The sequence below is a fragment of the Xiphophorus hellerii genome, chromosome 22, assembly GCF_003331165.1.
Source record: "Xiphophorus hellerii strain 12219 chromosome 22, Xiphophorus_hellerii-4.1, whole genome shotgun sequence".
NCBI classification, from domain to species: Eukaryota; Metazoa; Chordata; class Actinopteri; order Cyprinodontiformes; family Poeciliidae; genus Xiphophorus; species Xiphophorus hellerii.
The window spans coordinates 25411598-25437283 of NC_045693.1; the positions used below are offsets into that span (position 1 = coordinate 25411598).

The 25686-nt window shown below is 41.6% G+C and overlaps 1 protein-coding gene across 2 annotated transcripts; it reads right to left on the reverse strand.

Moving 5' to 3' along the window:
* Positions 1-23742, reverse strand: LOC116713734 (uncharacterized). Of its 2 annotated transcripts, none has more exons than XM_032553971.1 (8): positions 23418-23742; positions 13584-14383; positions 7254-7415; positions 6172-6325; positions 4206-4333; positions 3595-3716; positions 1465-1560; positions 1-748 (listed from the first exon to the last, which is right to left on the reverse strand). In XM_032553971.1, coding segments are annotated over exons 1-8 (1542 nt in total). In that variant the 5' UTR covers positions 23497-23742; the 3' UTR covers positions 1-747. The 2 variants fall into 2 exon arrangements, with proteins under 2 accessions (XP_032409862.1, XP_032409863.1); XM_032553972.1 differs by having other exon boundaries at positions 1453-1560.
* Between the last annotated feature and the right edge of the window lie 1944 nt (positions 23743-25686).

Genomic DNA, 25686 nt, shown 5'->3' on the forward strand with positions numbered 1-25686 from the left:
TTTAAATTCGCAGCACACTTCTTAGTTTTATTTTCAGATGAGTTGGAGGGGTGCAGAGTTACGAGAGAGTTCTTATTATCGTAACAAGAATAATAATAAGTCATTATTCTTGTTCTTAAAACCTTAGGATTATTTGACCAACGCATGGCACGTGAATCTGAAATAGAACCAGGTGTGGCTCTTCTTCACTGAATCCAGGTTATGAGAAGAATACTGAAACAGGTGCATCGTGGGATAACCTTTAAAAATGTATTTGTTGACATTTTGAAAATGTTACATAAGGAAAAAAAAAAAAATAGCAGCTGGTTGTTATCCGGCACGTTTTTGAACTCTTCCCGACCTGTTTGAGAACGTCGCAACAGAAAATCCCTTTCCCACATCCTTTAATAATGCTTCGCATGCACGCACTGTACACAAAAACAGCTGCCGTTTGTCTGTAATGTATTTACCATATACCAAATGTAAAGATTATAAAGATATTTAAGCTTAGATTCGATAATAGAATGCTAAAAACTCTACACTCTGAAGAAAATATATTATGTCACAATGCAGTGGTACCGCCCCACTCTTCTTTGGACAGAGTATAACACACACTCTGATGTCACTGTCCCAGAGTCATCTCTTTCAACATTCTCCTCTGTCTTCTGTCTTCACACTCCTCTTCTCTTTTCTTCTGTTTCCTTTAAAGTCTCAGAGTTTCTTGGTAGAACCTCCTGATATCTTCTTCTCAGCGTGAGCCCATTTGGATCTGATGTTAACAGAAGACAAAGAAGAAGAATAACAACAGACATTTATATCAAACTGAAATGTAATGCGACTGTTGGTTGTGTGTGGGCGTGTGTGGGATACAGGTTATACAAGATCGATGAAAACATCTCATCATCTGTAACGCCGTGTCTTGTTTGAACAATGGGTTTGACAAAGAACCCGGGACTGGAAATCTTTCCACATTGATTTATTTCAACCATTCTGTCACAAAAGTGGTAAATATGTAAATACATAGATACATATTCAATTGGGCTGAGGTTGAGGCTATTCTCAGAACCTAATATTGTCATGCTTATCTGTTTCAAAAGTTCTGATGTGTGCTGGGTAAGTCAGCTATCTCCAAGTTTTACTAATCTAGATTTCAATCAACTTTAAGCAATGGACCAATACCACAGGATGAAAAAGAGGCCTTCACCATGATCCTACCACCTCCAATCACAGAATTAAGGTTGGCTGACAGATTTGTCTTTGTGCCATGTTAAAATGAATATTGTGTTCCTTTGCATAAGGTCTAGGTGAATAAAACATGTTCTAAAAAGAAGGGGCACAAGGCCCAATCCTAGGGGAACACCACTGGTAATTGTGGATGCTATTCCCAATAGGTTCTCCAACACACAGCCAGTGACTATGGCTTATTGCTGTTTTCTTCAGACATGGAAAAGACAAAAATAAATGTGTAACTACCCGGATGCTTACTAAAGCCAAGAGATGTCTTCTTGTTTGTTCTGGTAGCCCAAGACAATCATGGAGTTCCTGTTTCTGGTAAGACATTTCGCTTGTTCTTCAGCAGGCCTGTAAGGAAAATGTTTGGGGTTAACACCAAAATCTTAACAAAAGCTATCTGTTGCTGTTCATCCTCACGTCGTCTAAACGCAAAAAAACAAATTGCGCTTGAACTCTTACCATCTGCTCAAGAACTCGGCTGAAAGCTGATAATAAATTTGTTGTATAAATACCCAACTAAACTGCAGGGTACTGTTCTTTAATTTGGCATCCCTCCTGCTATCATGCATGACTTAGCAGGCGGATGCTGCCCTTTCTAATGAGTCCAGGACTGCAGCTATGTCTCACCAGGTTGAAATATTTCTCTGAGCATACCTAAAGTCTGACTCGCTGACCCCGTCCTTTGGTTCTCTGAGTTTGGACTGAATTCCTGGCAGGAGAGAGAGAGTGCCAGCAGCCCTCCCATCCTCTATGAGACATCTTTGCTGTCCAAGCTTTAAAGTACAGTAAAGTTCACATTTACTGAAACTCCTGGCCTCGCAAGGAAAAATCAAGCTAATAGCTGCTTTTGTCTCCACCTGCCAGGAAGTTGTCAATCTCTGTTCGCAGCCCACAAGCAGCTGAATGCCTTTCGTCCTCCCATGCCTTCTTCTATTAACTGCGGTCAAATGACGTACATTCCTTCTGCTTTTTTAAACTGCTTTTCTTTTAGCAAACAAAGGAAATAAGCAAATCTTTTAAGGGGATTTCAGCAGCAGCTAGTCACGTCGGAGAAATATTGAATTCAAAATTTAAAAAAAAAAAAATACTAAAGCAAATTTATTTGGACTTCTGTTGTGGAAAAAATACACAGTTCTAGCCGCATCATCACTTTTTTAAAGGAATGTTTGAAGCTACAACAGTTAGCATTGATGGCAAAATGAACAGCAGGACAGCAAACGTCACAGGTTACTCAGAGCAGAATGCAGAAAGTCGTCATGTTCTGCACAATAAACACACTTACTTCAAAGCAACAGCTAATTTATCTGATGATTATGGTATGGTTATTTCTAATTCAGTTTGAAAATACTTGATGATCCCAAAGAGAAATTACCGGTTTCTGTAATTCAAAGAGTCGTTGCAGATGTTAGTGGTTGTGGGCAGGAAGGATGATGTCCTGTAGCAGTCAGTATTACAGTCAAAAGTCTCTGACTGAAGACGTTCTAATGAAGAAAGTGGTCAAAGTTGTCTGTAATTTTCTTCATTTCATCAAGAATTCTTCTTTTCATCATCGTCTCTAGAGTTTCTAGAGCAGTGCCCAGAACAGAACCAGAATCAGAATCGGTGTTTGTTGAGCGTTTTTTAGTACCTGGCTGCTGTCCCAACAGATGATGGTAGGAGAGATTACACAAGGACTGACGTTTTGGTAAAACTTTATATGACGGGGTGTGCATAACACTGACATGACATGTCATAAACATGAAGGAGTCTTTATGAATGTCTATGACTGTTGTCATGAAGTGTCGTTTGGGTAAATAATGACACTTTTAATACAAAGTTGCTTTAAAAGTTGCATTGAAAGTCCATTTAAAGTGTCAACTCTGCATTAAAGTGTCATTATTTTTAAAAAATCATGCAAAGTGCTAAATGTGTTTTAATGTCTACCATCCATCCATCCATCATCTTACACTCTTCTCCCTTGTGGGGTCGGGAGGGCTGCTGGTGCCTATCTCTGGAAGGCAACAGGCGGGGTTCACCCTGGACAGATCGTCAGTCAGAGTAATGCCAGACGGGACTAACAATCATGGACGCACACACCCACACCAATCAACCAAACAGTCATAATTTTGGACTGTGGGAGGAAGTCGGAGTACCCGGAAAGAACCCACGCATTCACAGGGAGAAACATACAAACTCCATGCAGAAAGACCTCTGGGCCAGGAGTGGAACCCAGGACCTTCTTGCTGCAAGGCAACCGTGCTACCAACTTCTATTACTTCACAGTTTGGACAGAACAATGTGTTCTTTTAGTGTGTCAATGAGAGGACAAATCGGAGTTTTAGGCACACATGAGCAGGTCATGGAGATACAACAGTCATAAAGAATGCAGTGAATATTCCTCACCTATAGAGCTGAGGACAAGACAACTTCAGTGAAGCAGACGTCAGTCCCAGTCCGCTCTGGTTCTTCCCTTTACTTTTTCTCACAAGGTCCTTGACTCGGCCCCACATGTAGTTTTCACTGAGCTGTACATTAAGACACACAACAGTAGGACAGCTGTCTTTAAATGTGCTTTAGCTAACCACTGGCCCTACGGCTACAGTTTATGGCAGCTTATGTGTGTACATACATACATACAGTACAGTACAGTACAGTACAGTCATACATACATACATACATACATACATACATACATACATACATACATACATACAGTACAGTACAGTACAGTCATACATACATACATACATACATACATACATACATACATACATACAGTACAGTACAGTACAGTCATACATACATACATACATACATACATACATACATACATACATACATACATACATACATACATACAGTACAGTACAGTACAGTCATACATACATACATACATACATACATACATACATACATACATACATACATACATGCATACATGCATGCATGCATGCATGCATGCATGCATGCAGCATCAAGAATTACGTCTGTGATCTGTTTACATGCAGACTCACGCGGCCCGTCGGAGGACTCCTCCCCTCTGTGCCGTCTCCATGGTGATGGGGCTCCCTCTCGGCGTAGCTCCTTTGGTTTTGGCTTCTCCTCCATTCTGGGGTGGCTGACAAATCCTCACTACTCATGCCTGAAGTATTAATCACAGATAAGACACTTCTGTTACTGACTCTTCTCATTCGTCATCCCACGCCATCCCCAACACGTTATCCAACGCAGACGCAACATGGCTGACTCTGTCATGGTGGTGTCTGATGCACACAGGGAACGTTTCATACAGCAACACTGCAACAACAAAAAAATGAACAGTCTAACAATAATAATACTTTACTTGTATAGCACTTTTAAAGTTTTAGACAAATGTTCAAATATTAAAGCCTTTTGACAAAAGTAAGTGACCTGAGTGAAGTTCCAGAGGTCATTAACCCTCTATGGCATGACTTTTTATTTTTTGGGGGAAAAAATATTTTCCTGCATTCTTTGGGAGCTTGGTGGTCCCTAATTACATGTCAATCATAAAATCGGACTCTGACACCTCCTGGAACCAGATTTGGGTTTGTTGCCTCAGGGTAACATTGGTCTAGAACACCAAGATTTTCTACACTGATTATGAGAAATGAAATACAAATCAAACAAAAACTATATTCATAAAAAAACTTTTTTTCGGACAAAAATATGTCAAAAATCATGCCCCCCAAAAAATAAAATAAAGGAGCAATGTGAGGTACAGATATGTGGTTTGTTGCCTGAGGGCAACGCCATGCCATAGAGGGTTAAAGGTCAACCAGCACCCCCCACCCCCACACCTTCTTCAAATCAAATAAAATTGATGTTAATCAACTTGTCTATGTTTGTGCTGCTTTGGCTTTGAAGATATTAATGAAATTTTAAAAGCAAACATAATCGCTGGACAAATGTAGTCGAGTTGATTGACATCAATTTTGTCTAATTCGAAGAAGGTGGGGGCTGGGCCTGGTTGACTTTAATGACCTCTGGAAACATTTCGTAATATCTTTAAAATGAAAGCGCCACACACGAAAACTTTTGCTGCACAAACCGGCTCAAACGTCTGACACCGTTTTTGTCTGATTTGAAAAGGGTGGGGCGGGAGGCCAACTCCACTCAGGTAAGTAAGTGTTAACTAATGACTTTAAAAGAAGACAATGAAGAGGCCTGTGTAATATTTAGAGGAAGAGCAATTCTTCCTCCGCCTGTCACACATCGAGCTCTGGGAGACGAACGTGGTAGCTAGTCATGAATTATGAGCTCGTTTTTATTTGATGCCTGGCCATGCTTCCTCTGAGTGCCCTTCCCCTGAGATGACACCACTCTGAGGTGATCAGGGTGGACTGCAGAAACAGCCGTCTGGGTTTCAGTTCTGCTTATTGTGAGTTGAGAAGGAAGGGATCAGTGTGAAGGAGAGGGGCTAAAGGATACCTGCAGACGTATTCTCCCCCACGTCCATGTAGACATGGCCACTCCTAAATCAGTTTCAGTCAAACATGGCGTTGGCTGAGATAAAGTAATGGCCTCATTGTGCTACAACAGCAGCCAGTGCTCTGCTGATGGCTTTTCATAAGGAGGATTTGTAACATAACTGGAATCTAGCCAAAAATCAAATATAAAAAAATGACACCTTTAATTAAGAATCTCAAAAAGATCCATTATAAAGCTAACAGGTTAAAGTCAGTCCAGTCTGCTACATTTGGACTCAGTAGATTATAAAATTAGTAATTAATTTGTAAAAAAAAAAAAAAAAAGAAAAAGAAAAATCATGAGTTTAACTGAACTGCTTTATAATTTGAAATTGAACTGAAATGATTATTTTTTTTTTTGCATCGTGCCTTGAGATGACATTTGTTGTGAATTGGCGCTATTAAATTATTTGGTGTAAGGTTTATTCCACAAATCCGCTGTCTTTCACTGTGTGTCGTATCAGTTCCTGACCAGGATGTGTTCTCAGGTTACCTTTCCTGGCTGACAGCAGCGGGTGCCAGCCGACCTCCGGGATGGTGGACAGATCAGAGGAAGTACCACTCGGAGACGGAAAGTCACTTTTCGACTGCCAATTCTGGAAGGCCAACGTGGCAGAGCCACAGCTGCAATACCGCTGAAAACACTCCTGCATAGACACAACACACACACACACACAGTGAGATAGGAAAAATAACAGAATAACGTAGCTTTTCTTGCCTCAGAGCTTTTTCAGGTCTCATATGCAAAATAGAACTACTTTTTAAGTTTAAATACTAGGGGAGCACCGATTTATCAAGAGATTGGTCAGTGCTTACATGTGAAGCTAATCTTATCCACTGATCTTATCTACGTCAGCAAAGGTCTAAATATCAACCACTGTCCTCTTCTGCTCTCGCGTGAGAGAGGTTTGACCGATAGACCGGCCCACCAGGTCATGTCTGCACGTTTGTAGTTAACAATAGTCACCCGACTCAACAACTTCCTTGCTGTATCGCAGGATGACGACATTTCAGAGAAAGAAAGAAAAACATGTATCATCCAAAGTCAGAATCGATTAGGCTTTTTAAACGTCGGTAATAGACGATGTTTAAAAAGGCCAGAAAACTGCAACCGATGCACCCCTAATCGAAACTATATACATACTTTCATTTATATGTGATATAGCATATAGTGAGTGTTGAAAAAAAGAGATTAAAGCTCAACATATTTACATTTAAATTTTATAGACATGGGAGTAAAAGAAAAAATGTTGTCCAAATCAAAACACAGCTATGATCTAATGTAGAAAATTAGACATAATGAATATTACGCTGTTAGAAAAAATAAAGTAGGTTCAGTAGTTTTCTTTTCAAACGCCATAAAAAACTTAGAAGCTATTGAGTTTATCTTTTATCGGGAAAAAACTGAAAAAAACTAATACCATTTTTTTTTTCTTCGACTAAAGGCTAAGTACCGTAAAATTCATCCAGCCATAATTCAACATGCAAACTTCATGCAGAAAGACATGAAGTTTCTGCATGAAACTTCATGGGATTCAAACCCAGCCTGAGAGGAATCAGAGAACATTCACACACCTCCTTCGTTTTTCTCATCCTGCCGTCCCTCTGCAGGCTGCAGACCTGCCTTTGCAGACGAACGTTTGCCTCCTGCAGACGAGCAATTTTTTCGAGCAGCTGGCAGATGTGCTCCAGGTAGCCCAAGCCCGAGCCCAGAGCACTGGATCTCTGTTGTTGGGCCTGCAGAAACAGAATGTGTGCATATCAGACGAGATCACAGACACCCACAAGACAACATGAAAGGAGGGGATTCAAAATGGACCGACTGTTCCCAAAAACAGAGAAGTGAACATGGAAGAAGACAGAGCATTTATAGCTTTACAGCACACAGGGCCATTTAGCTCCATCCGTCTTCACATCTACTCTGACCAACTTCCCCGACCTTGTTGAAGAAAAATATCCCCATAGCACGATACTACCACCTCCATGTTCCACTATGGGGGTGTTTTGTTCCGACTTGTGGTAGTGGTAGTTATCTGCCACACAGAGCAACACATTTGATGTAGATCAAACTTTTTATAGTCAGACAAAATGGCTTTTTATTTGTTCCAAATGTGTTGCGTACCAAATGTAAAAGGAAAAAAAGAAATTTTAAGTCTTGTCTTATCTGCTCTTTTTTTTTATGGCCCATGCCGGAAGGGAAAGTAAAAAAAATTTTGCGCCACCAGCTACAGTGAAGCGGAGTGCAGAAAGTTACAAATTGTTTATATCACTACAAATCTGGTCCTACAAGTTTTGAAATTGTTTTTAGGTGAGAAATTAGACCTTTCAGGTTCATACGCAAAATCCACTTTTAGCCCTTCCATACATTTTTTAATGTACTCTGTGTGTCTAGGAGTGCAAAAGAAAAATTTGATGTATTCTCTCCCGGTGCTCTGCAGATGTTTTAATATTCTTTGTGGGTTATATTTTTCGGTCTGTTAATTTTTCTCTTTTCTCCATCACGTTTTCTTGGAGGTGACATCACCGCATTTGCTGTGGAACTGCTGAACAAGGTCATGATTGCTGTATTTAACCTTTTCCTGTTTGTAACTTTTGCTCTTTTACCTTCCTTAAACCATGTTTGTTCTTTCAGTTACTGTTTATGTAACTTGTTGAAAATATTATTGTATTTAAAAAAGATTTTTTACAAAGTCATGTTTTCTCATTAATTGGTTTTGTGAGTCTGACTTTTGTTGTTGTTGTTGTTGTTGTAGTTTTGCTTAGTTATGCCAAAGTTGGAAATAGATAAGTCAGAGTGATCGGGTCTAGAGTGTATTAACGCGCTCGATTCTTCACATCACCTCGACGAAGTGTCTGGTTAAATTTTGTCTTTCTCTGGAAGGCGCCCACGTCGGTGGGGAAAGTCCGAGTAAGGACGAGTGTGCTTCAGCAACATCCGCCAGTAATTAAACAAAGCATTGAAGTATTCCAGTGCAAAATGTCAAAATTTGCATAGAAATATAAACTTTAAATAACCTATTTAGACAGTTTATCAGCAAAACCGTTGATCTGGGAGTGTGTTTCACTTTGAATTAAAAAATAAATTCCTTTTCTCTCGACTTTAAAAAAATCTTCTCTTCGTGGTGGTCGCACCAGCTGAACACAGGCACTCTAGGCGATAAGAGGAAATCATGAGCAAATATTTATCCAATTATCAACATTCCTAAATTTGACCCAACAAAAGCAGGATATGAGCTCAGGCTTCCTATGCTGATGGTGCTGAAGCTGGAGTTGTGTTGTACAACGACGGGGCGCCTTCAAAAACATTTAAATGTTTGCGTGCGTATGAAAGTACACAAAGGAAGCAGCCCTTCTGTTAAAAAACATTTTTATCAAACAGGATCTCACGTCTGATGACAGCCCAGAACCTCTTCTCTGTTCACAGGCAAGTCCGTTTCTCAAGTGAATTTTCCTTAATCCACACAAGGTTGAAATAATACATTAGATTCAGATATTTGAATACATCCATCCATCCATTATTTCCCGTTTATCTGATGTTGGGTCGTGGGGGTAGGAGCCTCAGTAGGGAGGCTCTCCAGCCACTTGTTCCAGCTCCTCCGGGGGAATCCCAAGGCGTTCTCAGGCCAGCCGAGAAACATTGTCCCTCCAGCGTGTCCTGGGTCTTCCTCTGGGCCTCCTCCAGGTGGGACCTGAACACCTCACCAGGGAGGCGTCCTGACCAGATGCCCGAGCCACCTCAACTGGCTCCTCTCGAAGTGAAGGAGCAGCGGCTCTACTCTGAGTCCCTCCAGGATGACTGAGCTTCTCTCCCTATCTCTAAGGGAGAGCCCAGACTCTACGGAGAAAACTCATTTCGACTGCTTGCATCTGTGACCTCGTTCTTTCAATCATGACCCAAAGCTCACGGCCATCGATGAGGGGAACGTAGATCGACTGGTAAATCGAGAGCTTTGCTTTTTGACTCAGCTCTCTCTTCACCACCACAGACTGGTACATGAATATGAATACTTTCTGCTAGTATCGAGCTGCGGTTATCTAGTAAGTTGTAAAGGAGCCACAAACCTTTTGCAGTTATTGACAAGCTACTGGCTTAATTGTGACTGGACCCTTGACCGCTCTTCTTGGCAGGAAGTTCACTTACGTTGCTAGGGATTCTGTCATGGACCAGGTTTTAGGATATTTTAAAAACATTTAGAAGGGTTTAGTTGAATTTTGTGTCATTTTTTTGCCACTAAACAAATAATGGCCAAGAATGAACATGATGAGTGTAGAGTAACTTCTGACCAGGACTTTTTCCTTCCAGCAGAAAAGGCAAAGTGAGTGCGTGTGGGTCCATAATTTGAGGAGTGTTGGGTCTCCCACCAGTCCTGCTCATACTTCCTCAGAGACCACTGCGGGACCCACTGCTCGGAACCAGGAATGAGGAGTAATGAGGAGCGTCTTTTCTGTGCAAAGTGAGCAATCCCAGTGCAAAACAAACAGACACACCCTGCTCTGCTTCCTCAAGCCTCCAGTTAATTGCGCTGAGTCATGGGGCTGTCACTGACAGAACCTCTGAGGGGACCACCAGACCCAAAGCTGCAGCTCAGAAATGAGACGTGAAGCAACCCGGATGAAGACGGACACTTGTGGAGATCACAGTACAGACACGCTGTACGCTGAAGTGTCTGTTAGATAACAATGAGGCAATACTATTACAATATTATCTCACACTTTGTACTATAAAGGAAATGCAGTCACAACAGAGCGACTTGGTCGAGGTTTTAAACATAAGCAACATGTGGGAAAGTTCAGTGCTAATGCCGTAGTTTTCAACATGTCTGAAGGATTATTTGCTTCTACTTACAGGCAGAAGTTTTGGAACTAGAAATGTTAAATTCTCACATTATATCAGCAACGTTATCTTTGGTTGACACACCACTAACTCCTGTCTAATAACTATTCCAAATAATCTGAGTGATTTTTTTTTTTTTTTTGGTCCTTCCTCTTCTCTAAAGGCATTTCTTCTTAAAATATCTGCTTTAATCATCAGATCATTGGTGTCCAAACTCTTTGCAACGCAGGCCAGAAACCCAAAGTTGGAAATACTCAGGGGGCCATATTGCTTTCCTGATTTGAAACACAAAGCAATTTTTTTTAAGTACTTGTTAATTGATTAAACATGCAATATTTTAATGAAACAAAGTGACAAGTGTTTTGTCTTAACAAAAGGTGGACAGTTTCCAAACTTTATGGCTTCTCAGTTTGTATGGGCTAGAAAATCTCTTATTTTATTCCCAGCAACAAAAAGAAAAACTTTCTTAAAATACAAATGATTAATAGAATAAATGTAGTCTTTTTTTAAAAGTAAAAAGTTGCTGGTTACAATGAAAATATTTTTATATAATTAAAATACTTTGTGCCTTCCACTTCCCACTAAAGAAGAAATTAAATTTGTAAAGAATTAAATTCTTGTGCTAAAAATTATTTTTTTTAAAAAGTTCCTGGAGGGTCAAATTTGGAGCATTCTCAGTGGGCCACTCAAAATAGTTCCAAGGGCCACAAATGGCCCCCGGGTCACACTTTGGACACCTGGATCAAAAACAATATGGGAAATGTGTATCCTTGTAAAATATAACTGTAGTGACGTTTCCATATCAGAGAAGCTGTTGCTATGGGCCTCGGATATGAAGTCAGGAAGGAAGTCATTCTTGAGTTTGCTTGCAGTGTTGTATTGTTTAGCCTTCACAATAGCTGCTGTAGCCGTGAAAACAAAAACAATTGGGATGCTAGGTCTTTTTCAAAAAGAAAAAAACAAAAAAAGCATATTGTTAAAATTTCAAATTGTTTTGTTCTTGTGGGCTGGATGTTCTGGATGTTCTGGATGTTCCGTCACTGCTGGGAAATCAGTTCACAGAAACCTGATTTTTTTTAAGAAATCCAAAGCAGTCGTTGAACATTAATTATGCTGCGAAACAGAATATTTTACACATCTGAACGCTTCCAAAGAAGGATATGGATTCATTTAAATCTGTAGGACTCTTATAATAATTAATTACTAAATTATTTATACTTTATATGTGAGTTGCTCTGCAAACAGTTCGCTTTTCCAATCTGTTTATAGGGCATAACTGTGTTTCAAAAATACGGCCGTGGAGAGAGAAGCCCTATTTTAAGCGTCATGTGTCAGCTAATTGGACCAACCCCATCTGGGCTCGATGCGGGCTCACTCTGGGGAGGCTAGCAGAATCACTGACAGTAAAGCTGCTAGTTAGAACGGAGCCCCGCTCGCTCCGGGCCCCCACTTCACAGCTACTAACCCACTGTGTGATCTCCAGATCAGAGGCGAAATGGTTAATGTCAACACCCTCATTCCATTTCAGTTGTTCCAAGACACACTCGGGGAGTATATAGAACATCTGTGGATCCCAGCTGGAAAGTGTCTTCTTTATTCGTTAAGCCTGGGAGGTCAATAAGTCAATAAACAAAGAAAACAGCCTTTAAACTAAGTTCAAACTAACCACAATGAAAATGAATGCCAAGACTGAGATAAACAAGTCCATATGACCACTGTTGCTGCCTGGCAGTGAGAAAAATGAAAACTATGCACTCAGTAATGCATCCAGATTTTGAATTATGACGCTTTCAGTGGTTTTATAATCCATTTATTCCCATCCTAAGAAATTCTATATAACTAAGTGGAAAGTGTTGTAGCACTTTATTTGCAGGGGTGTGCATAAGACTGACATGACACTGTCATAAACACGACATAACATCTGTTATGAACATGAAGGAGTCTTCATTCGGTAAATAATGACGCTTTAATGCAAAGTTGCTTTAAAAGCGTCATTAAAAGTCCATTAAAAGTGCCAATTTTGCATTATTTGGTAAATTTATACACTTTAATGCAAAGTTGGCACTTTTCATGGACTTTGAATCCAAATTTTTGAGCAACTTTGCTTTAAAAATGTAATTATTTACCAAATGACACTTCACAACAACAGTCATAGACATTCATAAAGATTCTTTCATGTTCATGACAGTGTCATGTCAGTCTTATGCACAACCCGTCAAATAAAGTGTTACAGAAAGGGCTTGAGTTTTTATTTTACTATTAATTATTTGAGAATGGGGGTCACTAAGCATTCTATACTAATCATTTTTAGGATAGAAAAAAATTATATACTAGAAAATGGACTCTCTGGTGCCTCCTGGAAGCTATAAAAGAAGCATTATCCCTGTAGATATGTGAGTAATTTGAGACATTCAACACCTACTGGATACACCAGGATTGGCTGCCAACCTCTGGGCTCGGAAAATAAGGAGGGTTGAGAGAGGGAAAGGCCTGCCGATCATCAACAGTATCACTTTGTCAAATCTCCAGTACCTCAGCAGACTCAATAAAGTGCTGCATCGCACGCAGCTAACTGGCTCTGTCCGAGGGACCGATAGGTTCTCGTGTTTCACGTCGATCGACGTGAACAGAGCCCTTCAAACTCTGCATAGTTTCAAGAGCCTTCGCGACTCACGATGTTCTGCACCTTCTGTTAATAATCCTTCTCCAATCTGTCCCTCTCTGTGAAACAACAACGGGGATTCATGCGGAACGTTTGCTCACATTCTTCTCTGTAATAGCTGCTGGTAATGAAAGACGTCCTCACATCCTTGCTGGGATGAACATCAAACAGTTGAACGTGACTGTGCAACTTCGACGGCAGCCAGGTGCTCTCCCACAGACCCATCCAGACAGATCCGGAGAGTAAGCATCCCACAGAAAAACATGACATGGTGACTCTGAGGCTTCTGAGTAAGAAGAGTCGGGCTGTTGTCAAATAAGCGGTTCGTCCACATCAGGTCCGCTTTAGAATATGAAGAGTTCCCATGACCTGGATAGATGGATGGATAATCAAACAATGGTTTTCTTACCTCACTGAGCTTGCAGCATGTGTCCATGTAGTCCTCCAGACTGTCCCTGGTGTCACTTCTCCTTAGAGACTCAGCCTTTATGTCCTCGTCTGTCTCATCCTTACATCGTGCTGGTAAGAATTCGTCTGCGGGCTTTACGCTCTCTGAGCTGTTTTTATCATCTGAAGAGATTTTCTCATCACGTGGGTCGGTTCTCTCACGAACATCTTCAGAGGTAAATCCTGTGGCGTCCCTTTGGTCCATTTCCTCACATATGTACAGTTTTGCTGTTACAACTGAAGGGTCAAAGTCGTCTCTGTCGGTGAACACGTCGTCTTGGGTGTCCACTGTTGAATTCGTGCTGTTCTTTAAGCCGTTTGCCTCCTTGGAGTTTTGGTCCTCTGTAGCTAATGCATCGGGGGAGGAGGTAGAGTCGGAGTCCAAGTTACAGCAGTGACAGGAGGACTCTCGGCTGTGGACCGCAAAGCTCTTTTCTGAGCCTGTGGGGGTAGACGGAGAGTTGGCTCCGCTGGGCAGTTCCACTCCAGAGTCCTCGGATTCAAACTTGTACAGCCTGGAGAGATGAGAGTCCGAGAAAATGCCGGGTAGGTATCCGGCACCAGAATCCATCCGAGTCTTGTCTTCAGGATGGGAGTTTACCTCCGAGGCCTCGCCTGGGTCTGGAGTGTCGTGCTCAGAAACTGGTGCTGCAGAGAGAGTGGAGTTTTCTGTCGACCGGAACTTTTCATTGAAGTTGTTTAAGAGCTTCATTTTTGTCAGCACAACATCACTGTCCAGAACTGCGTTCCTGTCTCCTTTCCCTGGTAGACAGAGAGAGCAAAAAAAAACATTATTTCTGCTCCAGCTAAACAAAACCTCTTCAAATGTGTTCTTGTGTGTTTTCTGATCTTATTTGTTCATTGAAATAACTAAAAAACACACAAAAAAAATCACAGCAACTAAACATTTATGTGGAGTGTGACATGACTGTGTTCCAGTTTGAAAAACTATTGGAATTATTTAATTATCATCAACAAGTAATTTAACTATTTCTACAAACTGATACTATGGCATCTCTCTGCACTTTGTGAAATAACCACTACAAAATTTATCGACCACAAGTCTTAAGTCATATCAAGACATTTAAGTCCCTTGTCGAATCCCAATCATCCCAGTCATTTGACTAAATTTGTAATTGTGTTTTATTGCCAGAACAAGCAGCAAGAGATAAGGAACATGAAAAACATCAAGAAATGGCGCACTGATTTAGCTTTTCACTGCAAATATTAACAAATAAATCATTCATTGTGAACAGAGAAAATACTGCCAATGTTACCATGAGTCTTTTTGGACAGAAAAAAAAGAACCTCTGATGTGATTTTAGAGAAGACATTGCATTGTTGGAATCTCTCTCGATGTGACTGTTATGAAAAGAGTCGCTTCTGAGTAATGATGCTCGTAGCAGTTGTCAGACATTTGGGTTTTTCTTGCTCAAACCTTGTTCCGTTCACAGGAACCTTCTCTGACTTTAACAACTACAAGCTATTTATACAAGATGCAGCACAAGCATTGAGATTTCTGCTTTTCGTTGAAGCTTTGACTCTCACAAGTCTTCTCCACCCTGAAACTAAAACTTTCTTTACTCTTGTTGCCATTTATTTGGCAACGATGAAGGGACGTCAGTGGATACCCGAGGGCACACTGAGGAGAATTATCAGCAAAAGTGACGTATGAACACGCAGTAAATACATCCCAAAATCCACAGGATTCGAGAATGTTTTTGTTAAGACAGACATAGTGAACAGAAACTGCCTCCAGATTTTGGCCTGTAATGTATGCTTGCACAGGGACGGTATGGGGATAGTTTGGACTGTGGAAATAAGAGAATGATAATCTAATTCACTTTCATTCCCTGGATGCTTCCAGCAGAATTAATGAAATTAGGTACTATCGGTTTTAAAAAAACAACTCTAATTTTGCCTTCTGCTCTCTCCCCTCACACTTCCAATCACGGCTAGCCAATCAGCCCAGGTCCATTGTTTCACATTCCCTCTCCCAGTACTTAAACCAGGGGTCTCAAACTCCAGTCCTCGAGGGCCGCAGTCCTGCAACTTTTAGATGTGCCTCTGCTGCACCACACCTGGACAGAATAATTAGGTCATTAAGGCTCTGGAGAACTGATCTACACAAGGAGGAGGTCATTAAACCATTTCATTCCAGTGTTTTGTACCTGTGGCACATCTAAAAACTGCAGGACTGCGGCCCTCGAGGCCTGGAGTTTCAGACCCCTGACTTAAACACTTCTGCTACTCTCACTTTTTGCTGGCTCCTCCTGTTATCATTACTTCCCCGAAGATTCCCTGCTGTTCTTTTACCACGAATTCCCGTTTTTGTTTGGCTCTGGCTCCTTGCGTTTCCTGTGTTTTTGTAACTTTGTTTTTTTGGGGTTTTTTTTATTAAATACCAACAGCTACTCAATGCCTCTGCCTGCCACACATTGTGACATTCCTGCCCAAACTCATTGCCTCATCAACAATAACGATTCAATAAAATGAGCAACAACATTTCATTTCCCTTTGGGGACATTGAAGCATTTCCCAATTTAACTGAAGTGACAAAAAAACAGAAAACAATGAGGGAATCTTCCCTGTTTTTGTGACATGGGTGTTCATACAGGACAAGAGTGTGGCGTTCGCCGGACAGAAAGTCAGAGCCAAGATGAATGACCGCCATCCAGAGAAAATATATCGTTGAGCTCACCATCAGACGCAGAGTCATCTATTATTTGTTTTTATAATAGGTTTGTTTATACAATAGTTTTTATTTGTACTTGATGCTGATTTCAAAACTGCATTTTCTTTGGATCCTCATAACATTAACTCATAACATAGTCTCATTCAAACACTAGAAAAAGTGCGGTCTGGAATAAGTTTTATTTCTCTCTCTCTCTCTCTTGCTTTGTCTGCCACATGTTGCTCATTCTGTGAAGCCCACAAAACTCCTGTTTCCTGTTTTTGCCCAATGATAGGAACAAAACGAAAACAGCTGAATGATTGTATGCGTTTTAGGTTGGTACTTTGGCAGCTGGATTGTTGTTTTTCTTTTTCTTTTTTCCAATGACCTCACTGGTCATATTGTGTGAAGTGTCCAACGTGTGTTTGTCTGTACAGTGGCACAAATTAGTGTTTACCATCTGCTGATAGCCAAGTCATAATGTACAGAGATTAACACGCTGCAAAGAAGGGCACAGATAAGAGACTCCAGCGTCGGAGAGATGTTGCCGTAAAGTTTTCCTTACTCTGGAGGAAACATTGACGTTGGTGCCTTGAAAAAAAGGATCCACACTTGTTAAAATTGTCGGATAAAGAATGAGTCACTCTTGAAGCCAGACAAAGACGTTTGGAGCTTTTTCTGTCTTCCTGACACGAGACTTCAAGACATGTCTGTTCCTGTGAAACCCCAGCAGACTGAGAAGGGGAACGTGTTAATTACACGTTGAAGTCATCCGACCAACCGGGCTGTATGATCTGACTTCTCGCTATTGTGACACAATCCTCGTGTGTCCCTTCAATCCTTTCCGTGCGATCAGCGCCTGCTGCACAGGTGTTCCCCTGATCTGGTCATGCTCATCACTCGCCAACAGGAGATATTCTGTCCTGTAATCGTGAGCACAGCTGATTTCCAGTCGTGCGTGTTTGACTGAGCTCCACACGACATATATCATCAGAGACGCCCACCCCCCCAGCCTGGCTTCTGTCTGAGAACATCCGTCTGCCGTTTCCCCCCTCAGATTCATTTCACATTCCAGACCGAAACTGGTGGATTCGGCCCGGTTTAAGGAGTGGGTGGATTGACCTGTTGTCTTCTGCGATGCCTCAGGCTCAAACCGCATGAGAAAAACACTTCAATGATGCCTCCAGGGCTGGAGGTAAAACACACCCTTCGTGCAGGGGCTGAAAGGGGTCAGGAGGAGTTGGGAAAGAACCTGGCACTCAGGCTGGGAAAGTTAACCGAGCTCTAAGATAAACACCACAGGTCGAAACAGCATTGAATTAAACTAAGTAAAAATATATATATCAGTAGCACAGTTCATTTAAATACCCCAAAGTTAAAGGAATAACGGTAAGAGGCAGGCCTGACACAATAACCAATGTTTCTGGATGATTAATCGTCCCAGAAGTTATCGCGATAACCGATAATATTGTTGTTCTGAGACAGTTTGCCAGTAATATAATGGTAATAATGGAATAATATTGCAGGAACACATTCTCAAAGATCAACAAGCTTTAAATTCCAATGAACATTTAACACGGGAACTGGGAGACATTTTAAATATCCAAAATAAATACACAAAACTTCAGAAACAACAAATTGAATTTATTACAAAGTTTCAGGAAACAAATTTAAGGTTTAGTTGAGACCAAAACTCCAGACTTGAAGACTTTTATCGTCCAGGTTTTGGTAGAAAGAGAAAAACGATAAATCATGAAATTAGAAATTATTGAGTTTGTTTTAATTTATCATGCGATTAACTGATTTATTGATTATTGTGACAGGCCTAGTAAGAGGTACAACTTGGCTGAAGTGTTTGAATGTTGGTTCAGACATAAATAAGGTAATTCCACTAATTATACCTTTTAACAATATTCTCATGCGTGTCCGACAAACATGTATGAGGATACATGTTGGCATTCCTCTTCAGCATCAAAACTTTGCTTTAATGTTAATTAAATCACATCCATTTTTAAATTTCATCATTGCTCCACTTATCTATTTGTAAATAAATACTCTAAGCAAAGATGGCGTCTTGCTGTAATCTGACAGAGGAAGGGGGTTGAAGTCAACCCACTAGTGAAAGGCTCCACCAGAAGTAGGTCCAGCCTTATAATGGTGGACTTCTGTAAGAGTGAAACACACCAAGTCGTCCTTTATTGTCGATACAATCAATACCTCCAGTTATCAGATTTGACAGGATTTTAATGCTAACTGTTACTGAGAGTTAGCATTACATTACTCAAATACTTCCATCAGAGCCTCTTGTCACGTTTACTACTGTAAACATTTTTCATAGCACTTTATTTGCAGGGGTGAGCATGAGACTGACATGACACCATCATAAAGGTGACATAACATCTGTCATGCACATGAAGGAGTCTTCTTGGATGTTTGACTGTTGTCATGAAGTGTCATTTGGTAAATAAAGACACTTTCAATGCAAACTTGCAATAAAAGTAGATTAAAAGCGTCAACTTTGCAATAAAAGTGTCACCAGTATGTGTCTTCTTCATGTTCATAACAGATGTTATGTCATGTTTTTGACAGTGTCATGTCAGTGTCATGCTCACCCCTGCAAATAAAGTGAAATGTTTACAGTAGTAAGCGTGACAAGAAGCTCTGATGGAAGTATTTGAGTAATGTAATGGCATTCTCAGTAGTCTTGGCACACCCCGCCATGTAAAGTGTCACCACACATTGAACTTAACCCAGTAAAATAACAACAAAGAAAAAAAACTCCACATAATCATGTGGAAAGGAATAAAATAAGATTACCTGTAGAGGTGTAGCACCAGGTAGAAGGGAAGAAAAGCCATCCATCTACTATGGACTTGAAATGGTATCAGATTTTTTGTGGGGTTTTATGGTGATGGCGACAAAAGTTATGGTTAAAGAAAAAGTGTTGGTCACTGATCAACGGCTGGTTGCTAAAACACATCTGTTCAGCTGGGCTGTTAAACTGAACCCAAGAATGGCTTTCCATCATGTTCTAATACATCACGGCAGCATTCAGCATTAAATCAGCAGTAATAGAAGCAGCCTTCTAAACCACGCTGTCAGCCACAGCTACACCCCAACATGAGGTGTAGCTGGGATCATGAGAGTAATGTCATCAGCACTGAGGATGATAGCCAGACTCCCTTCCACTTATCAAAGCAAATGCACGACCCCAGCACTGCTCTGTCCTGCCAGACACCATTATGATAAGACAGGAATGTGCAGGAGCATTGTAGCTTCAGTCAAAAGCTCCTTGGGAATAATTCCCTCTAACAGCTTAAGATGGAAGTAGCTCATCCCTCAAAGTGAAGGCCGAGACGATGCTGCCGCTGTCCTGCCAGCCACTAAATGTTTTTGGAGGACGCTCTTAGAGAAATTCTTGAGAACTAAACTTGTCATAGAACAGAAGCGCCTTTACAGGCAACTGTGTCAGGTTACAGTTTGGAAAAGGCCTCAACCGGCTTCTTCCTGTGTCCTGTTTGATGGTTGATGGTGGACCCAAATGCAGAACAGCAGAGGCACGCACGAAATAGATCGAGATATATATATATATATATACATTTTTTTTTTTTTTTTTTACCCCTCCAGGGGGTATTTTTGTGGGCTCTAGGGTCCCTTATATGATAGTGGGCTGACAGGAAACGGGGAAGGAGAGGGGGGAAGACATGCGGCAAATGTCGTCGGGTCCGGGAGTCGAATCCGCGACGGCCGCGTCGAGGTCCAGCCAGGAGTCAATGAAGGAGGTGTGATTAAATACTGGGAAAGTGAATGCTGGAACAATGGATCTGGGCTGAGGAGTTAATGGGCTGCAGAAGGCAGGCTGACCAGAGGGAGAGAGAGAAAGAGGAAGAGGAAGTGACACAGGGGCTGAGGGAAAGAGTACTGGGGACTAGGAAAATAATATAACAAAAATAACTAGACAAAGACATTTAATAAAACTAGAGTACCTAAGAAAGGACTTGACACAAGAAACAAACAGAATTAGAATCACTAGCAAGGAACTGAAGTAACAAGGCAGAACTAATAGAGACAAGAAACTAAGGAGCATAAATGATCACAAAACCCAAAACAAACCCGAGATCCTAACGCCCTGAATGTGATCTGCGATAAAAACAACGATGGAGACACAGGAGTCGTCCTCGCAGCTGCACCGTCCGCAGCCGTCCGCACAATAGCCCTTTCTTCTTGCTCTAAGAAACACGGCAAACAATGTGTCTGCTGTGGAGCAGAGCAAAGGGGCTCCCGAACGGCGGCAACAATGAGCAGATTTACTACGCCTCCGACTGTAAGGCATCTGTGGGATTTGCTCTGCAGCAGGTGTGGGGGTGTGGGTGGGGGACTCCTACTGTAAATAATCTGACAGTGGTATCTGAGTGGGACTCAGCTGTGGAATGCAGAGCAACCTGACGCCGTGATAAGGAAGCTCGGTGTGCTGCTGCACGCTTTTCACACAAACCACCGCTGCTTTGATTTTGTCGGACCTTTAGTTAGCCAGGTGAGACGATGAAGAGCTACCTCGAAGTTACAGCACTGACCCGGGCAACAGGCAGCAGTAGAAATAAGTCAGTACAAATCTCGTAAATTACTAGGTCACAGAAAGAAACACTGTGCACTGATCAGGATCTATCGTTTGCAATGAATTGTTGGAAGCAAACATTGGGATGAAGATATGAAGATTTCGAGATTTCAAGCTCGAACTGCTTCTAGCAATGGAAAACCATGGAAGGTCCTGTTTTATGAACGCAACCTTGTTTAATAACACGCCCCACAAATTCACCGTCCACACAAAACCGAAGCTGAACTAAAGTTTTGCAAATGAAGCCCCAAGTCTGAGCTGCAGCCTCGTGTGTGCGTGTGTGTGTGTGTGTGTGTGTGTGTGTGTGTGTGAAAGAAGCTAACGGTTTGTCAGTACTCTACAGCCTCACCACTACCTTTCGATGGCTAAGGCATGAAATGCTAAATCAGCGTATCAGTAGAATTACATCTGCACTCATGGAAGAACTTGGGTGCAGACCAAGTGGTTTTTGACCTCCTTTCACTTAACACTTCAAACTGGGACTTTGTCGTTCTCTGGCCTCTATGTGTGATTTCTGAAAGGATCAGTGGCTCAGCAGGGTTAAATTCAACCCACTGCTGCTCCTGTTTGGAGCTGCTAAATGAGGTCGATATTAACGGGGAACCCCCTTAATATCAGTCATATCATTGCCGATTTTCTTCATTTTGGAAAATTGGTGATTGGCTGATATTTACATGTGAAGCCAAATTTATCTACAGTGGCAAAAGTCTGAAAATCGATCACTGTGAGAGACGTTTGACTGACAGACTGGCCCACCCACCAGGTCTTGTCTGTACATTTGCAGTTAACAATAATCCCCCCAGTGTTGCCAGATCAATGACTTCCTTGCTATATTTAGCAGCATTTCAGGTGAAAAAAAAAAAAAGTTTACTGGCCAAAATCGGACTTGGCAGGTCAGGCTTTTTTCTTTTTCTTTTTTTTACCCCTCCAGGGGGTCTTTTTGTGGGCTCTAGTGTCCCTTATATGATAGTAGGCTGACAGGACTCAAGGCCTCCAAATACGGGTCGCGCTAACCACTACGCCACCACGGCACGCCCAGGTCAGGCTTTTTAAAGATCGGAAATCGCCGATCGGGCCAGAAAACTGCAATCGGTGCAGCTCTGGTAGAGACCATCCTGTAAACAACCATTTCTAGAGGATAATATTGACCCAGCTTGAGTTCATGTCCCGCTTCGCTCCACATCCAGATTGCTTACTTTCTTAAAGCTCCAATCAGTTCAGTGGAGGATTGGACCGGTTTTATTCATGACCAGAGCGGATGAGAGAGGGAATCGTGTTCTAACAGTCAGGGTTGGGTTCTGCTCCGGCAGCGTGGAGGAGTTTCAGCCCACTCTCCTTTACACCACGGCTTCAGTTCGTCGAGCTTTGCCCGCCGTTTGTTTCCGCCCAGCTCTGTTACGGTCCCACCACCGCACCTTAAGTTAGGCCGAGCTCTCGACTTTGAATAGGCCACGACTGACACCTCGGTTCTTTTTCAGTCATTCTGTTGAGTAGCTGCTGCAGTTGGTCACTGATGACTCAGTTTGGACACGAAACCTCAGCTGCTGGGACTCACAGTTGGAGGAATTCACGGTCTAATTGATGACCGGAACGTGTCCAACCAGCCCAAATCATCACCCTCCGCCGCCGTGCTTGATATACGTTTGTGCTGATATGCCATATTTGTTTTTTTGTTAAACATGGGGCTAACTGAACACGCTTTGCAAATTACTGTAGAGTCTAAACTGGATCTCTTTACTGGGAGATCCGCCTATGCTGGGATGATTTCCAGCCGTGTTAAATGTGAACAATCTTCAACTTGCGTGTGGCGTAAACCTGCACGCGGCCCAAACTCCCACCGTCATCCAGGAGTTCACATGTACCGACCTGCCTTCCCCCTGATAAATCAGACAGTGTGACAGAAAACATCTGGCTGCAGGTTGTTGGAGCTCCGACAGTCTCTGTCTTTCCTGCCTACTTCTCGTCTGTGACGTTTTTGACGCCGTCCGTCCTTTCCTGTCCCGCGAAGGAGGAAGGAATCCAACATCTGTTTTGCTTTTTGTTACATTGTGGCAGCCACCTCGCAAACTGTGCTCTCTGCAGCTCGCAGTTTTCATGGGAGTAGGAATTGACACTAAAAGAAAAAAGAGGAGGCCAGAGAAGTTTTCATGACCGCCAATCTGCTTTTTAATGGATTTCCGTGGAAACAATAGGAGCGAAAGAGCCGAAACTCTCCTCAGGCTGCTTCTTATGAATAAAAGAAAAGCTGCTGATCTCAGTCGGCCACATTCACCGAGTCCGTGAAAACTCTCAGTCATCTGGAGAAACAACAGCAGCAAAGGCACCGCAGGGCGCGGATCGCGTTTACCGAGACATTGCAGAGCTCAGAGAGGATGAGTCTGCAGGTAGTTTAGGGTCATGACGAAAGAAACGACATGAACTCCAGTCATAATTCCCCTTGAGGAATTATGACTGTAAAAGACATATCTCTGAGGAAGGAATTAAAAGATAATTTTTTTTTTTTTTACCTTTTCTCCAAGGAGCCAGAATTGAGAAAGATCTCTGCCAGCTGATGACCAGCCCAGCCTTTTTCCTTTTCATACTCATGTTGCTACTAAATGACTTGCTTTAAAAAATAAAAATAAATTTAAAAAAAAACACTACTAATAATAAATAAATAAATAAATAATCAAACTTTAAATGTAAAAAAAAAAAAGATCAAATGTTCAGATATTCCTCATTGGGCTTCAGCTGTGGAAGAAAGCTGCGTCTCCTGCAGTGAGGAGGCTGCTGCTTGTGATGCCGGGTCCTGCTGGAATGCCAGGAGCGGCTCGGTGATCTGTGGCTGGGAGTGGGAGCTGCCCTTCAGCTGAGCTCTGCAGAGGGGCGGGGGGGGCAGGACTCCGGCAGCCGGCAGGAGGAGGGAACATCTCCGAGCAGGACGGGTTTCTCTTCAGCCCAAAAGAGGAGAGGAAGAAATCAAAACTAAGTCTTTTCGCTGGAGTTGCAGCTGTGAGGGGCATCCAGGCACATTTTAGGAGGCTTTCTTGCTCCGTAAACACGGAGAAGATAGCAGAGCAAAACAGGAAACATGTCTAGACCACTAAATAAGTTCATTACTTTAGCTGTCAGAGGAATTTTATCCTTTTATTACTCTTGGAAGGATTCTACCACAAGCCCTTCCTCTTCCTCTCTACAGCCTCTCTCAGCCTCCATAGCGCCCTACTCTGTCACATCAATCCTCTTCACCATGGCCCTGTCCAAATACATAGTTCTGTGAACTTTGTAACTGGCAGCCATCTTGGTAGGCAGTTGATATGGAGTTGCTGTGACGACAACAAAGCCACAAGCTTAGAACTTGCTCTTCCCTCATTCCTAATCTACAAACAGTGCATTACAACTGTTACACGATTGCAATTTCAAAGTACTTTACCTTACATGTATGTATGTACTAGATGTACTTCACTCTGGTAGTCAGCAGAACTTTGGTTTTCACGTGAAAAGTTTGTACGTCTTTTACAAATCCGCTTAAAAAAGGCCAACCTAAGGTTTAGAGCCTTAGGTTGGCTCTAAATGTGACCAGCATTACAAAGTGTTTTTAAATCCACTGGCTGATGACTTAACTGGGATTTCACAGATGTTCAAAACATTTATATTTACTTTAAATTGTTTGTTTCTTTTTTTTGTTTGTTGCTTTTAAGACTATAGTTGTGTGTTTAAGCATAGTTAACAATGTCTTTCAGTAACATAATTACCCAGTAATATTTTTTACATTTCCTGTCAACATTTTTTATACAGAAAGCACGACGGTCCTGATGGTGGACCGCCTTGGCACCCTGACCTTGGCAGGTTTTCAGGAGGAAACCCGCTCTATCCCAATTCTCCAAATTTTGCAGCAGTTTCTAAACTCCAGAGCTTCCGCCTCACAAAGCGTCCCTTACCTACTCGGCTCCTTCAGACTAGCGGCAGCAGCAATTAGCAAACACCTGCTGGAACTTTGCAGCTGCTAAGCTAATCATGCTTCTCAGTGCAATGCTCCTAAGAACAATGTTCAAGGCTTGAAAAATAAGCGACATTGTGGCGACTTTCTGAAGACGGAGTGTCAGGAAGAGCACGAATTCCTTAAAGAGACAACGGCCCAATTTCAAGGTGTTAAATTGCAAAGTCTTTTATATATATAATATAATATATATATATATATATATATATATACATATATATATATATAAAATACTGCTCTTTTAAATTCATTCCTTGTAACATTTCTTACTGTCGTTTCACATACAGACACTTGCTGACAAAACCAACATAACATTGAGAACCTTTCAACATTTTGTTGCAATACATTCTCTCACATCAGTGTATTTTACTTGTCAGTTTTCCAACACAAAGTAGAATGAAAGATAATATGAAGTGAATGGAAGATAATACGCAGGTCTCAATGTTATTTCAGCTGTAAATCTCTGAAAAGAGTGACGTCCCTTTTCTTTTCTTTCTTCTTTTATTTTCTACAGACAAACTGCCTGTCTGGCACTACAAGACAACACTGGAAATCTGCTTAGATACATGTGACGTCTGAATGCAATTGGCTAAGCTGAATTTTATTGAGAAGTAATGAAAGGGGCTGAATGCATATTGCTCAGTTTTTCACTTTTGTATTTGATTTTTTTTTTTTTTTTCTAAAAATCACAACTTTCCTTTGCAGTTACTCACTACTTTGTGCTGGCCTGTCACATGAATAAATAATGTGACATTCTTAATACGATTAAAAATGTCGCATTTTTTAAGTTTGTGGTG

Excerpts from the sequence above, each read along its gene's own strand:
- LOC116713734 (XM_032553971.1), bottom strand. The coding sequence starts at position 23,496 with ATGAGTATGAAAAGGAAAAAGGCTGGGCTGGTCATCAGCTGGCAGAGA. Across the intron at positions 14,384-23,417 it reads TCTGGCTCCTTGGAGAAAAG|GGAAAGGAGACAGGAACGCA; the intron begins GTAAAAAAAAAA and ends TCTGTCTACCAG. Across the intron at positions 4,334-6,171 it reads GCTGCTGTCAGCCAGGAAAG|GCATGAGTAGTGAGGATTTG; the intron begins GTAACCTGAGAA and ends TTAATACTTCAG.